The sequence below is a fragment of the Myxine glutinosa genome, chromosome 6 (assembly GCF_964187855.1).
Source record: "Myxine glutinosa chromosome 6, kmMyxGlut1.1, whole genome shotgun sequence".
Classification (NCBI taxonomy): Eukaryota; Metazoa; Chordata; class Myxini; order Myxiniformes; family Myxinidae; genus Myxine; species Myxine glutinosa.
The window spans coordinates 142,312,359-142,328,595 of record NC_136266.1 but is presented as its reverse complement, the minus strand read 5'-3'; the positions used below and the strand labels follow the sequence as shown (position 1 = coordinate 142,328,595).

The 16,237-nt window shown below is 47.0% G+C and overlaps 1 protein-coding gene across 1 annotated transcript in view; it reads left to right on the top strand.

Moving 5' to 3' along the window:
* Positions 1-10,384: 10,384 nt before the first annotated feature.
* LOC137417957 (uncharacterized) overlaps positions 10,385-16,237 on the top strand; it is a 193,961-nt gene continuing 188,108 nt past the window's right edge. Inside the window, exon 1 of the mRNA XM_068103904.2 lies at positions 10,385-10,649. Within this exon, the coding sequence (XP_067960005.2) occupies positions 10,610-10,649 (40 nt within the window). The 5' untranslated portion in view covers positions 10,385-10,609. The remainder of the gene's footprint in view (positions 10,650-16,237) is intronic.

Sequence of the window (16,237 nt, the reverse complement as noted above, 5' to 3'; positions counted from 1 at the left end):
ACAGATGGCCTCACATTATCCTCAAGCATCCTCTGGTACAATGAAGAATTCATAGTGAATTCTATGATGGTGAGCTGCCCAGGCCCTGATGCAGCAAAGCTGCCCCAAACCATAATATTTCCACCACTATGCTTTACAGTTGGTATCAGGTTCTTGTGGTCAAATGCTGCCTTTGGTTTTCGCCAAACATGTCTTCTGGTACTGTGGCCAAATAGCTCTACCTTTGACTCATCTGTCCAGAGCACATTGTTCCAGAAGTGCTGGTCTTTGCCTAGGTGTTCATTGGCAAACTTTAGTCTTGCCCTGATGTTCTTTCTGGACAGCAAAGGTTTCCTCCTGGCACACCTCCCATGTAGATCAAATTTGTGCAGCCTCTTTCTAATGGTAGACTCGTGCACTTTGACATCAACAGTGGCAAGAGCTACCTGTAGGTCCTGTGATGACATTCTGGGGTTTTTAGAGACTTCTTTCAGCATCTTACGGTCTGCTCTTGGGCTGAACTTGCTGGGGCGGCCTGGCCTGAACAATTTGGCAGTTGTTTGGCATCCTCTCCACTTGTAGATGATCTTCCGGACAGTCGAATGATTGATTTCAAATTGTTTGGAGATCTTTCAAATCCCTTCCCAGACTCGTAGGCATCTATATCCTTCTTTCTGAAGGCCTCAGAAAGCTCTTTTGATCTAGGCATGGTGACGCCGCACACTTCAACAACAAAGAGCAAACCAAACTAAATGTCTGAGGTTTAAATAAGACAGGTTCCTCCAAGATCCTCTCTAACGATGTTCTCATCATTTGCACCTGAGCTGGTGCACCTGATTCTAATTTTAGGTATTTGAAGTAGTGATAAATGTAGGGGTGTACTTACTTTTTTCACATGCGAAATTTGCATTTATGTTTATTTAAATTATACAATGGACTACAAAATGTAAATGTTTCATGATATTTGTTATATTATATCACCTTTATCTATCAATATTGTTGAAATGAAGATCAAATAGCTGTATGTTGAAATATGTTGAAAAAGTCAAAATTTTACATGGGGTGTACTTACTTTTTCACGTGACTGTACGCCACATGTACACAACCGAATGCTTAACCATGCTTTTTTCTTCGCGAGCGCAGGGTAAGAAAATATTACATGATATATCGTATATCCATTAAGAAACAAACTTACACAAACGAGAACGGTCGGTAGAGCGCATACCTCCTCCAGGCTGAACAGTTTGTTTTGTATCTACTGATAGGTTGGATCTGGATTCGGACCTGAACCAAAATCTAATCAGCTTGTTCTTGTCGCCTAACCCTCATACACAAAGCTTTGTCATAATCCGTACACAACTTTTTGAAATACCACTTTTGGCTCCATCTCTCGATGGTGAAGAAATACTCCAAAATTATCAGAGCCGGATGAGGATCCGGATCTTTCCCGAAATTGAATCAATTCGTCCTAGTCGTGCACCCAACTCATCCACCAAGTTTCGTCAGAATCCGTCCAAAACTTTTTCAGATATCGTGCTCAATATCTTGTTAAGCTCCATCTCTCAATGTTGAAGAATCAATTAAATAATTATAGTATCTGGATCCGGATCTTCACCAAAATTGAATCAATATATCTATCACAATATGTCATGTATGGTCCCCAACAAAATCCGCAAATGATGAATGGTGAAATCTGCACATGCCAGGCTAATTGAAAGTCAGACTTTGTTGTGCAGACTGCCTCAGACCGCCTCTGCTCGAGCAGGAGTTGTGACGCACCTCCAGTCTCGCCTGTGTCTGACATGCGTGATTAGCCAGACAAAGTGATTAGCCTAAATTTACTTATTTCCCCCCAGAGGTCTCGAATAAATTAAATTGGTCGATACAGGAAAAAATAGGATGAACAAGATACACACACACAGGCTTGAGGAATACATATAATTTAATGAGCACAAGACAATAAATACCGAACAGAATACCAGATGAAAACAAAAACGAGCAATCAGAGATTGCAGACCCGTGCGAGGACGTTTTTTTTAGTGATGTTTAAGGTTTTTGTGTTAAAACAAATATGGCGGCCGAACAACGTGACCGATGACATCATCATAAAAAAATTCTTCAGCAATTTATCCCTAGATGACGCTCAATGAATTTTATCTTGATCGGATGAAGTTTTGTACTTGTCGAATTATGACGTCATAATGGAGGCACCTATGCCATCATCAATAACATATGTTATTCCCCATGGAGAGTTCTTTACAATGAGCCATGTCTCGATTTTTTTATGCAGTGCTTTCGGAGATATAGATGTGCAAACCTTTTCGTTTTTTTCGAAGATGGCGCCAGTACCACGTGACCTATGACGCCACAATTATTTAAAAATTATACAGGGGGTGGTGCAGCTATAGTGAAAATTTCCTGTCAATCAGACCAACGGTTGCAGAGAAAATCATATTTATTCTGTGTGGACAGACAGACAGACAAACAAACAGACAGACAGACAAACTGACTCAAATGCAATACCCTCTCCCCTGGCGAGGTTAATAATAATCACAGCAACTTAACTACAGAGTTCATAGAACACCTTAGCGGTCTATAAGCGACAAATTTGATTGGTCTATTTGAAGTAAAGTGCCATAATATTTTGTCCAAATATTGCTAAACGGAAGGGTTTTGAAAGTGCTAAGAAGATTATTTGTGTTCCACGGTGTTCAAATGTATCATTCAATAGAAAGAAGATAAAGATTTTAACGTTTGCAGAACAAAATTGAAATAAAATATCAGAAGTTTATCGCAATTGACGCACCGTCTTTTACACCACCTTATTTTTTAACACGTTACATTCGTTCTTCGTCCCTGTTGTTTGTGTCCTTTATGATGTCCTTAAAAATAGTACGTGTCCTGTTTGGAATGATTTTCTATTTTGTCTGACTGCTAGAGAGGCAGAAAGAGTAAGACAAGACCGAAAGTCTAACAGTGGCGTAGCCGGGCTTGTAAAATATTATAAACAACAAATACACATGATTAGCTTTTTAAACAGTCACTATTGCTGTTTATAACATTAAACAAAGAAATTTTGAGGAATCCAGACATCCGTGAGGTAAGTTTTACTTACAGAACTGAGGGAAGATCTACTGTAATCTAGATTGTACCCCTCAAGGGTTGGGTACGTACCGTTTTTTAGAAAGAGACGTAACGCCGATGCTTTCGATATTTGATGGTCATTTTAACAATCGGTTTGTTTGTGTTTCACACTGAATGAAAAAAGTTGAGGTAGAGCATGGTGATTGTGATATATGACAGGTTCGACGATATGTTCGGCATGAACGGCATATAAATGAAAATGGCGGTGTGTGGAGAGTCAGCCGCCGTACCACCGTAATGGCATCAGACATAATCACATCACCCTGTCATGTGACCAGATCCTCAGCTCTGATTGGTATACGTTTAAGGGGACATACATACATACATACATACAAACACTGTTCTAGACGGCTTTTACCCATGGGCTACACCGTAAAAATAAAATATATAACTCCTGTCTGCGCATGTGCGATCGGGATGAATTGGAAGCGAAAGTACCGCTGAACTACAGATTCATGTACCGATTCATGTTCAAAATATAAAATTGAATTGAAATTAAGTTGTTCTTCGATCACAAACCGACGTTTGTAGAGAGACAGACAGAAGTGAACCAATTGCTTAACCCTTGAATAACTGACAGCATACTGCCGGAGGTGGGAATACGGAACAGCGGCTTGGAGGATGATCTATCTCTCGATCAAGCGGTAACAGGAGTGTTTTACCAAACCAAACCCCGAAACCAAAAGGACAGCATAAAATCAGTCCACAAGATAACTGAAGAAGGAAAAAGATTTACTTGGAAATATCTGGTTGGTTTGTGGTCCTCTCGCACCAAAGATGAAAAGGAAGCCAGAGGAAACTTTGACTTTGTGTCTTATCCGAGGATAAGAGCAGAGTCTGGGAGAGTAAGATAAAATTTCACAACCATAAAAATATTCCAAATTCATTTACATGTCTAATAGTTGGTTCAAGCGGATGTGGAAAAACTTGTTTGCTCCGACAGATGCTCCTTACTCCAAAATCTTTGGATTATGAGAAGTTAATAATTTTCACAAAAACAAGTTTTCAACCTGAGTATCAACTACTCTTACAAGGTTTTAATGTGGGTCTTCAAAAGGAAGATATTATTGGTTTATTTAAACTTCAAAACAAAGTAAATGATTATAATATTGAAGATATAATACAACTATTTTGTCAAACTCAGAAATGTAAATAGAAAACCACTCCTTCAGTAACTTGTTACCTCCGCCACCAAAGGTGGATGGAGGTTACGTATGTTTTCACCCCTGTCTGTCTGTGAACAAGACATCTCAAAAAGTGGTGGACGGATTCAAACGAAATTTGGCATAGTCTATGTGACACGGACGAAATTATTAGATTTTGGTGAAGATCCGGATTCCGATCCGGTTAGTATAATTTTTGTAAGTGGTTCTTCACCATTGGGAGATAGGGCCAAAAACGATAAATAGCAGGATGTCTCAAAACGTTATGGACGGATTTGGACGAAACTTGGTGGACAGGTTGGGTGTGTGATGAGGACGAATCGATTCGATGTTGGTGAAGATCTGAATATGGATTCGGATATGAGAATTATTTAATTTTTAAGTGATTCTTCACCATTGAGAGATCGGGCCAAAAGCGATATAAAACATAATATTTTAAAAAGTTATGGACGAGTTATGACTAAACTTGGTGGACGAGTTAGTTTGGTGACCAGAACAAGCCGATTAGATTTTGGTTCAGGTCCGAATCCAGATCCGGCCTATCAGTAGGATACAAAACATAAACTGTTCAGCCAGGTGGAGGTATGCACCCTACCGAGTGCCGTTTTAGTAATCTCTATGATATTTCAGATGATACACCTTCACTTCACCCCAATGTTTTGACAAATAAAAATAACTTTATTATATTTGATGATCGTGTCAATGAAAGAAACCAAACGGTTATGGATAGCTACTACACCAGAGGGAGACATTCCTCTTGTAATTATATTTATCTTAGCCAATCAGACTTCCAACTCCCTCATCGCTCAAATAAGAAAACGATGCCAAAACTTTTGCTTTATTCAAGCTAAATTCAATAGATGAATTGATGTTCTTGAGTTCTGCTTGATCAAGTGGTTGGTTTCTTCCAAACAAAAGATGGTCTCCAAAGTTCAACTTATTTTGATGAACGGTTGAATACAAAAAACATAGGGGCAATACCCGTGCGCTCATCTTCACGGTGCTTATCGCTCCCAGTAAGGTGCAGCAGTAACTGTATTGGACATCTTACTGGCGGTTCCCCACTGGTGGTATGAAGTCGCATAATGACTGAGATATAACCTAAAGGTTTTCAGAATCACAAATGTATGGAAGGCTCACTGCGTTGCCCTGATAAAGCCCCAACAAGGGCGAAACCAGGTCAGTAACTGTGAGTTTTGCATACACCTGTGACAGTATCTGAATTTAACATCTATAATGATGCGCAGCTAGATGGACCCTCCAGAGCTTGGCAGGCAATGCGGACATTCGTGGCGATGACGTCACGACGTTCACTCATTAGGTTGGAGTACCAAATTACAGATTCTAATTAGGTACTCCCAACTGCATCCAGGTCGACTCCATATAATGAGTGGATACCAGAGATAATGTTGCCGTGTGGCAGGTGATGCTTATCGCTCCCAGTAAAGTGCAGCATTGGCTGTATGGGACACCTTACTGGCGGTTCCCTACTGATGGTATGAAGTCGCATAATGACTGATATATATATATATATATTGTTATGAATTTTGGGTAGAGTCATATATAGAGTCAGGTAGATCTGTATACGTAGTGTGCTCCAACTGTCATGAAGAAGAAGAACCATCTTAATGTACATAAGCAGAGGGCCTGTCTAGCCCGGATGTCAGATTAAGGTTGTATATTTGTGGTCGTATGAGGATGGCCTTGTGTTTTTTTTTTTTTTTTTTTTTTTTTTTTTTTTGTATACAAGGTCGAGGCTCGTGAAAGAGCGAACATTAATCACACAGAAAGACAAACCGACACAAAAAACATATAACATAGGGAGCGGTAGACAAGATGGGGAGAGAGGGGGAAGGACACAAACACAACATTTGAGAGCAGGGACCGAGAGACATGGAGACATCGAGAGATCTGAGAGAGGGCGAGGGCTTTGGGGGGGGGGGGCGTGGGAAGGGGGCGGTGGGAGAGGTAACTCGAGTAGGGATTATGTTAATTCCCCTGTTTGTTTGTGAGATTTTTCCATTGTGAGATCTCACACTGTTTGTGAGACATGTGATCTATCCATTGTCCCGTATGGCAATACACCAATAGACACTAGGTAGGCCCAATAGCAGCGCACACACTAATTGAAGCCCCCCCAACAATAAAACTGACCGGAACCCAGATGACGCACTTGGGCTGACAACACCAACTTGCAGAGAAACACTCGTCGGTCAGGCAGGCAGAGAGCCACGCCCAGAAGGACTCGTGATTGGTCAAGGCAAGAAGAGGGGGCAAGAAGCTGGCCACTGATTGGTGGAAGGAAGACACGAGGCAGGACGAAGGCCGCCGATTGGCAGAATAAGGAAGGACTGGTGATTGGAAGAGGCAGGGCAGGAAGCTTTCCTTGGATTGGTGGAAGATTTGAGAGGTCGAGAGGCGACGGACTGATTGGCAGAGAGAGAGAGAGAGAGAGAGAGAGAGAGAGAGAGAGAGAGAGAGAGAGAGAGAGCTGACATCACGAGACGCCAAAAAAATATAACTGGCTGGCCGGCATTTTGCCCTTCTTGTTCTGGTTCCCTCTCGTTGGACTGCCTTCTCGTTTTGGATCGCTTCTCGTTTGGACCTCCTTCTTGACCCTGAACCCTTGCCATTTGGGCGACGACGGACGGTGGAGAGACGGTGGGGCGCTGACGATTCTCCTCCCCTGTGTTCGCGTGCGAGTGACGAGCATACAAGCGAGGCGTGCCGCTTCAGCGTATGGTAGCCGAGCAGCGCGCGAACAGGGCGCGACGAGGCCTGGTTCGCGCCAACGACCGGGCGGCCTTCCTCCCGCCAACACCGAAGCCACGTCTGGACTGCGAGCTACCAGCTTGACGATCCCTTACACACCATCCGATCGAGCTAACCCACGCACACACGCACAGCCTTTCTTTTTGATATATATTCCCTTGTTTGTTTTAGACGTCTGGTGTGGGAGCTCTCCATTTTAGAATCACATTTATTTACCATCGCGTTATTGTTCTCGGGTTCCGTAAAATAAACGTATTTATTTTTGGACATAAAATCCGGTTCGTTTGAGTTGTGTTCTTATTTTTGTGTTCATTAGAATATTACTCGTAAATATGGATAAGTTTTTGAAAACAGGTGAGCCATGGAGTAAAATGTATAATTTGATCCCTTTAATAGAATCACAATATTAACGAAGAATATTGCATTTTATCTCCATACTTCATCCTTCAGATCGGCAATCTGCAGCCTCCTCACTCTCTGCAGACCTGCACAAAATCACAGACTGGTCAAACAAGTGGAACATGTCTTTCAATCCTGACAAATCTCACACTCTTACTATGTCTCTCCGAAAAGACCGACTGGACAACCCTCCCATCTACTTTGTCAACAATCCTCTCCAAGAAGTTCTGGCACTCAAGCTTTTGTATCTCACTATCTGCCATGATCTTTCCTGGGAAAACCACATTTCAAATCTGGCCTCCAAAGCCAGTCGCTGACTGAGTAACCTCCGTCGTGCGAAGTCCTTCCTTGGCACACCTGAGCTCCTCACCACACACAAGGCTTTCATCCGCAGCTCAATGGAATACTGTTCTCCCCTCTGGGCTGGTGCTCCTGCCTCACACCTAGCTCGGCTTCACGCTGTTGAAACCAAAGCTTTCAGAATCATTGGAATCTCCCGCGATGAAGCTAACTCCGAGGGCTAACTCATTCACCGCAGGCAGGTTGGTGGTCTTTCTGTCTTCTACCGGCTCCTCTGCGGCCTTGCCCCCCCCCCCAGCTCTGTCTGGGCTCTGTCCCCCAAATATTCCTACAGGTCGCACAAGATCTGCCTGCAACCCTCTTAGGGTTAAACTGCCAAAATAAAGACTCTCTATTCACCTTCACTCTTTCATGCCTCTTTTCTCCAGCCTCTGAAACAAACTCCCTCACTATATTCAATCCCATTCCTCCCTCCAGGTCTTTAAAACAGCTGTTCACCACCATCTCTTATCTTCCCCCATCCAAAACCTTGATCTTTTCTACCCCCGTTAATTCACCCCAGATCCACTTTTTTAAAATTCCGACTTCTTTCCTGGAAATCCGAGCAGTGTCCATGTGTTTTATACCTCTCCAACCCCCGCCCCCCCCCCTTCCCGTGCCTCCTTCCCCCAAGCCCTCTCCCTCCCACAGATCTCCCGATGTCCCTGCTCTCAAATGTTGTACTTGTGTGCTTTCCTCTCTCTCCCCATCTTGCCTCCTGCTCCCTTTATCTTATGTTTTATGTGTCAGTCTGTCTTTTCGTGATTAATGTTAGCTCTTACACGAGCCTCGATCTTGTATACAAAAAAAAAAAACATTTCGGCAATTTCACCATCTTGTTTCACAGGAAAGCTTTCCGACCTTGAGAAGGAAAGGAGAAAAGAATGAGGTTGCCCAGGAGGTGCAATGGCTATTGTTGCCCATTTTATCGTTGTTTCCGTCTGGTGTTTCACATGTGCGTTGAAAACGGCTCCTTTCGAGCCTCCACATTTCTTGCTGGAATCCACTACCGAGGAGTCCCAAGGTTGATGTGCATTCTACTTTCACCCCTCCATCAATCGCCATTCGGCTGGCATGGATATTTTTGTTTCCTAAGCACGTGCGTGCGCAGCTCACGCGCTTTTAAAGAGTTTTCAGACGTAAGACTTTTCTCATATAACATCGGCAGGTAAACTGAACACCTGAGCATGACGTGCATGCTTCCGGTCGATCTAAACTCCATCTCCACTGAGTCTTTTCGAAATTCACCGTCAAAACGAATGTTTTTTTTTGAGCCATTATGAGAGCTCGCGCGTTGTTTTTGGATCTTAATCAAGTCCCGAGCGTGTCGTGGGCAACGTCACGTCCATTTGTACTCCATCACGGAATGACTTGCATATGGAAATACCATTATGGTTAAAAAGAGTTCACGTTAAGGTGATGATAACAATGCACCTGACAATAATAGAGTTTAAAACAAACTTTTCACCTGTTTTCAAAAGCGTTAATTTTATTAAAAATAAAATAATAGAGTTTTTTCGCGGGTGCAAAAAGAGTAATAATCTTAATAACTAGATGGTATTCATAGAATACTTACCCCGGGCAATCGACATGGTGTGAGCCAACTCTTCTCTTTTTTTAAGGGTTTTTTTCATTGATCCAATATGGCGACCAGACCACGTGACCAAAGACGTCATACATTTACATTCTTCAATACACTTGTTGTGTAGGGATCACACTGAATACATTTCAAACTCATCGGACTAAATGTTGCACTTGTGGAATTCTGACGTCATAATGAAGGCACCAATGAGGTCATCGTTAACAACGCTTACACCCCATGTGGAGTTCTTTACAATGAGCCACGTTTCATTTTTCCCCCCATCGAGTGGTTTCGGAGAGATAGAGGTCCAATTTTTTTCGGATTTTCCAAGATGGTGCCCTACCATGTGACCTATGATGTCATAAGTATCACTAAAAAATTATACACGAGTAGCGCATACTATGGTGAAAATTTTGTTTCAATCATACCAATGGTTGCCAAGAAGATTGTTAAATGAATTTAAACAAGATGGCACCCTTCCACGTGACCTATGACGTCATATTTATCACTAGAAAATTCTACATGAGTTAACGTATACTATGATTGCCGAGAAAATGAATTTAAAAATGCAAACATGTACGCAGGACACGTACGTACGCACGATATACATACGTACATCCGCACTCGATCGCTTAACCCCGCTTTTCGCTTCTCGAGCGCAGGGTAATAATAATAATAATAATTTCAGTTTTCTTACAAAAGGAACTTTGACGTAGGAGGAATCCATCATTGTCTGCGCTCTTGTTGCCAACTTCTGACTGCTTGTCCGTGATTCCAAACGATGCTTATTGCCATTACTGTTATCTTTATAGTCGTGTTGGGTCGAGGCCAAAACAAGCTGTAAGAAGTCCATGACGGACGCAAACCGTACAGTCAAGTTAGGGTTTGTGCGCGAATGGCGAAGCTCCGCACAGAAAAAGAAAGAAATGGTCCCGAACCGCGAACCCCGCCCAATTCCCACGGCCCCCGAGGCTCTACCGCCTCCAAGCACTGGGAAAAGGAGCGCAGAGCGGGATCGCCGAGCTGCCCGCACTGGACGTCGCTCAAACCGGGAGCCGGTCCTGCCTGCACCCTGCCAGGGGTCTACGCGGGGGACGTTTGCGCTTTGCTTCTCGTGCCATCCTCCCGGGCCCGTCCTGCGAGGGGTCTCGGATGCATCTCCGGACCCCATCAAGTTGAGCGCGTTGGCCGCCGCTAGGTTCCCTATCCCCGGGCCGTGGGCTGCACGGGGATGATGGGTACAAGCGGCTCCAGGCACGACAGCGACACAGGTATGTGTCTCCGTGTGTAAGTTCCGTGTGATCATGTAATACGAGCAAGGTATACCTGTAGCTGGCACCTCTTGGATAACAAAGCACTCGGAAAATATATGGAGGGGATCAAGGGGGTGCAAGTGTGGTGTGGGTTGTGTGCGTTCGGACGTGGGTGCGTCATCACCCATTTCGTATGGGGAGGAGGTCTATGTGACCACCCCCACAAGACTTTAGAGGTGGGCATTGTTGCGTACCATATGAAAATGCATCATCCGATGGTGATGGTTTATTATTTTAAAGTTTACAACACTAAACATGGTGTAATATGTTGTGGAAGGGGTGGAGAGAGAGGGAGATAGAGGGAGAGAGGGAGAGAGGGGGAGAGAGAGAGAGAGAGAGGGAGAGAGAGGGGGAGAGAGAGGGAGATAGAGGGAGAGAGGGAGAGAAGGGGAGAGAGAGAGAGAGAGGGAGAGAGAGAGAGAGAGGGAGAGAGAGAGAGAGGGGGAGAGAGAGGGGGAGCGAGAGAGAGACTGGGAGGGCGAGAGGGGGGAGAGATAGAGGGAGAGAGGGGAGGAGAGAGGGAGAGCGAGAGAGAGACTGGGAGGGCGAGAGGGGGGAGTGATAGAGAGAGAGCGAGAGAGAGAGGGAGAGCGAGAGAGGGGAGAGCGAGAGAGAGGGAGGGAGATAGAGGAAGAGAGAGAGAGGGAGGGAGATAGAGGGAGATAGAGGGGGAGAGAGAGAGATAGAGGGGGAGAGAGAGAGATAGGGGGGGAGAGAGGGAGAGCGAGAGAGAGACTGGGAGGGCGAGAGGGGTGGGGGGAGAGATAGAGGGAGAGCAAGAGCGATAGAGGGAGAGAGAGACCGGAATAGAGGGAGAGCGAGAGAGATAGAGGGAGAGAGAGACAGGGAGAGAGGGAGAGTGAGAGAGAGACTGGGAGGGCGAGAGGAGGGGGGGGGCAGAGATAGAGGAAGAGATAGAGGGAGAGACTGGGGAGGGCGAGAGGGGGGGAGAGATAGAGAGAGAGGGGAGAGCGAGAGAGAGGAGGGAGAGCGAGAGGGAGGAGAGAGCGAGAGGGAGGAGAGAGCGAGAGGGGGGGGAGAGTGAGAGAGAGGGAGAGCGAGAGGGAGGAGAGAGCGAGAGGGAGGAGAGAGCGAGAGGGGGGGGGAGCGAGAGAGAGGGAGAGCGAGAGAGAGGGAAAGAGGGAGGAAGAGAGGGGGGAGTAGAGGGAGAGACAGAGGCAGAGAGTGTTTACAAGGTGCAGGTGAAAGATGACATTTAATACGGAGTTATCGATTGTTGATGACGTCATGTTTAAAGTTCTAGAAATAAAGCACACTGCAGATGACATAGACATGTCCAACTGATTTGAGTTGGGTTCGCGCATGGATGATGGAAAGCTCTGATGTCATCGTCACAGCCACAGGTGACACTTTTAAATGACATTAGATGCAAGATTGAGTTAAAAACGAATTCATTTTCTCAACAAGGTGACCACAACCACTCACTCACTGTTGTGTACGTGTGTGTGTGTGTGTGTGTGTGTGTGTGTGTGTGTGTGAATGTGTGTGTGTGTGTGTGTGTGTGTGTGTGTGTGTGTGTGTGTGTATGTATGTATGTATGTATGTATGTATGTATGTGTGTGTGTGTGTGTGTGTGTATGTATGTATGCGTGTGTGTGTGTGTGTGTGTGTGTGTGTGTGTGTATGCATGTGTGTGTGTGTGTGTGTGTGTATGTATGTATGTATGTATGTATGTGTGTGTGTGTGTGTGTGTGTGTGTGTGTGTGTGTGTGTGTGTGTGTGTGTGTGTGTGTGTGTGTGTGTGTGTGTGTGTGTGTTCTGTTTAAAGAAAGTGGAAATTCTGTTTTTAAACTTTGATTTCGTTGCTCAACAACAGATCCAGGTGTGATGTATCTGTCCCGTTATTCCACGTGACCTCGGCTGACCTTGTCCTGCTCTGCCTCATTAAGCAGTTAATGCACCATGTTGAATCTCTATGTAACCTCCATGGGGGCAGCCATATTATGCCATTAGTGTTGACAGGATTGTTCCATCCATTGGAAATATGTTAAACAAAGGACTCGATGTCACTACCGGTCGTTGGTGGACGTTAAATATCCCGCAGTGTATTTTACGAAGAGTAGGTGAGTTATCTGAGTTGTTGGCGATGCTTTGAACAAATTGCGAATTTATTCCAGTGGAATGTCAGGCCTGGCCACTCGGTTTGTGAAATATTTGGGGCAGAACCTCTTCCCCTGGCTGATCCCACAATACTGTGTGAATAATTGGGACCGTTGATGAAGAAGCAACCACATTTGCATACGAAATCACTGAATGGCTTTGGAATACAAGTATATAATTAGTCGCAGTGTTAATCAGAAACCCACAGAGACAAGACGTACAGGGATGTACAAGGAACTTGGGCACAGGAGGAGCGAGGCCATTTGGCCCTTCATGTTTGTGCTGCACCAACCCCACAAGTAATTACACACACACGCATGCACACACACACACACGCACATGTGCACATACACACGTACACATGCACACGTACACATACACACGTACATATGCACACATGCACACGTACACATACACACGTACATATACACACACGTACACATGCACACATGCACACATACACATGCACATGTACGCATGCACACACACACATGCACACACACACGCACTTGTGCACGTACACATACACACGTACATATGCACACGTACACATGCACACGTACACAGACACACGCACACACACACACACGTACACATACACACACACGTACACGTACATATGCACACGTACACATACACACGTACATATGCACACATACACACGTACACACGTACACATGCACACGTACACATACACACGTACATATGCACACACGTACACATGCACACATACACATGCACACGTACACATGCACACACACACATGCGCACACACACATGCGCACACACACACACACACACACACACACACACACACACACACACACACACACACACACACACACACACACGCACTTGTGCACGTACACATGCACACGTACATATGCACACGTACACAGACACACGCACACGCACACACGTACACATGCACACGTACATATGCACACGTACACATGCACACGTACATATACACACGTACACATGCACACGTACACATGCACACGTACACATACACACGTACACATGCACACGTACACATAGACACGCGCACATACACACGTACACACACACACACACGTACACACACACACACACACACACACACACACACACACACACACACACACACACACACACACACACACACACACACACACACAGTATACATACATTCTCCTCCTCATGCTTTAAGACTGTTGTCTGACATTTCAGATCATCCATAGCCACAATATTTTCTCCCCTCATTAACCATCTTGAAGTCCACTTCTTTCCATGTTTCCAGGTGATGGAGTTTCCTCCCGCTCGCTCGCTCACCCTTCCCTTCGGGGTGTTTTTTTAGTTCCATTTCTGCTTCTTCCCCAGTTTTCCCTTCCACATACATCTCATCTTGCTCTTCTTCTTCTTCCCCGTGTCCTTTCATCCTCGAGGTCTCATTATATTTTGTCCCCTGCTGTTGGTGTATTTCCCACCTCACTATTTCCACTGATGTTGAATCTGGAATTGGAGAGCAGCTCTTTGAATGCATGAATACAATCTTTCAGAATCAGTAAATCGAATAACTTTGTGTTGATTTCTTTAAAAAGCTGAAGAACGACGACTGACACAGATTTTGTATTCCATTTCAGTTTTTGTATCATTTGAGAATTATCGGGTTTTAAGTGCGTATGTAGCGAACCATGGGTCCCCCAAGCGAGACCAGCAGCAGAATCTCCTTGCTCCAGCCGGTGACGTCACCGGCAGACAACCTCGGCGCCGGGGTGGACCACCAAAGCGTGCCGCGCGTGCGGTTATAATCCTTTGCACCTGTCGGTCACGTGACCACCGAAACACGCCTCGCCTGAGAGGCGTGGCTTTCGGTTTCGGTTTCGGTTATGCTTTCTGGTTTCTGGTTTGGATATATATGCAGCCCGATAAACAGGCTTTTCAGAGTTCCCGAGTTGGTTTTTACAATAAACATCTTCTCGGACGAGTTTGTGTCTTGCCCGTCACTTCGTCCGTCTCAAGCAGAGCCCCCGCTCTTCACTGGTGACCCCGAATTTACGACGCGCGATGGACACCGCAGTGTCCCTCAAACTGCCCACCTTCTGGGAAGCACATGCCGCCGTCTGGTTCGCGCAGGCGGACTCCCAGTTCGCCCTACGTGGCATAACGGAGGACGCCACTCGATACCATTACGTGGTCGCCGCGCTTGGCTCCGCGACCGCCGCCCGCTGCCTGAGCTTTCTCCAGAACCCGCCCGCTGACGGCAAGTACGACGCCATCAAGGCACTTCTGCTGGGCGCTTTCGCCCTCTCCCCGGCTGAGCGCGCACGACGCCTGCTCGACCTGCCTGAGCTCGGCGATACGCGCCCGTCCGAACGCATGGATTACATGCTCGCGTTGCTCGGCGAGCACCCCTCGGATTTCCTGTTTCAGGAGCTCTTTCTTCGCCAGCTCCCGGCCCAGGTACGGGTCGCCCTGGCAGGTACGACCATCGTGAACCCCCGCGACCTCGCCAAGGAGGCTGACAAGATCGCTTCGGCAAGCCAGCTCGCCGGAGCGGTGAGCCAGCTCGTCGGGGTGGTGGCCGGGAGCCTTCCCGCCCACCCGCCCGACGCCCGCGACGCAGTTTCCTTCCCGGAGGCCGCCGGGCCGGCGCGACTGGCAGCGGCGACGCCGCGTCGCCCGGACCCAATGCGTCGACCGGAGCCCCCGCCGGACCCGGCCTGGTGATATTTCCACGCCAGGTTCGGGCGGCAGGCCCGATCATGTCGATGCCCGTGCACGTTCGGCAGAGTCGGGAAACGGGCGAGCCGGCGTTCCCAACCAGCAATGAACGCCGGCCATTCCGGAAACTTGCTGTTCATCGCGGACCGAGCGTCGGGACGGCACTTCCTCTGCGACACCGGCGCTCAGCTGAGCGTCATTCCCGCTTCGGCGGAGGACAGGCGGGCCGCCGTTTGCGGCCCCCCCTTGGTCGCGGCCAACGGCTCCGCCATCCGCACCTTCGGCCCACGCACCGTCGCCCTTCCGCTTCGGCAGCCAGCTCTTTCACTGGAAGTTCGTGACGGCGGACGTCCCCATGGCTTTGCTCGGGGCCGATTTCGTGTGCGCCCACGGGCTGCTGGTCGACGTGAAACGCCGGCGTCTCGTCAACGCCGAAACTTTCAGCTCCCTGGCATGCGCCTTGAGCCGTGCCGCGCCCACCGAGTTTTCCTGCGCCCTCCCATTGGCGGACGACTTCGCACGCCTCCTTGCGGAGTTCCCGGCCCTCACACGACCGACGTTTTCAGCCATCGCGGTGCGCCACGGCATCGAGCATCACATCCCCACTACGGGCCCGCCGGTGTACGCCCGGGCTCGCCGACTCGACCCCGCCAAACTCGCCGTCGCCAAGGCCGAGTTCGCTGCGCTAGAGCGCCTCGGCATCGTGCGGCGCTCCGACA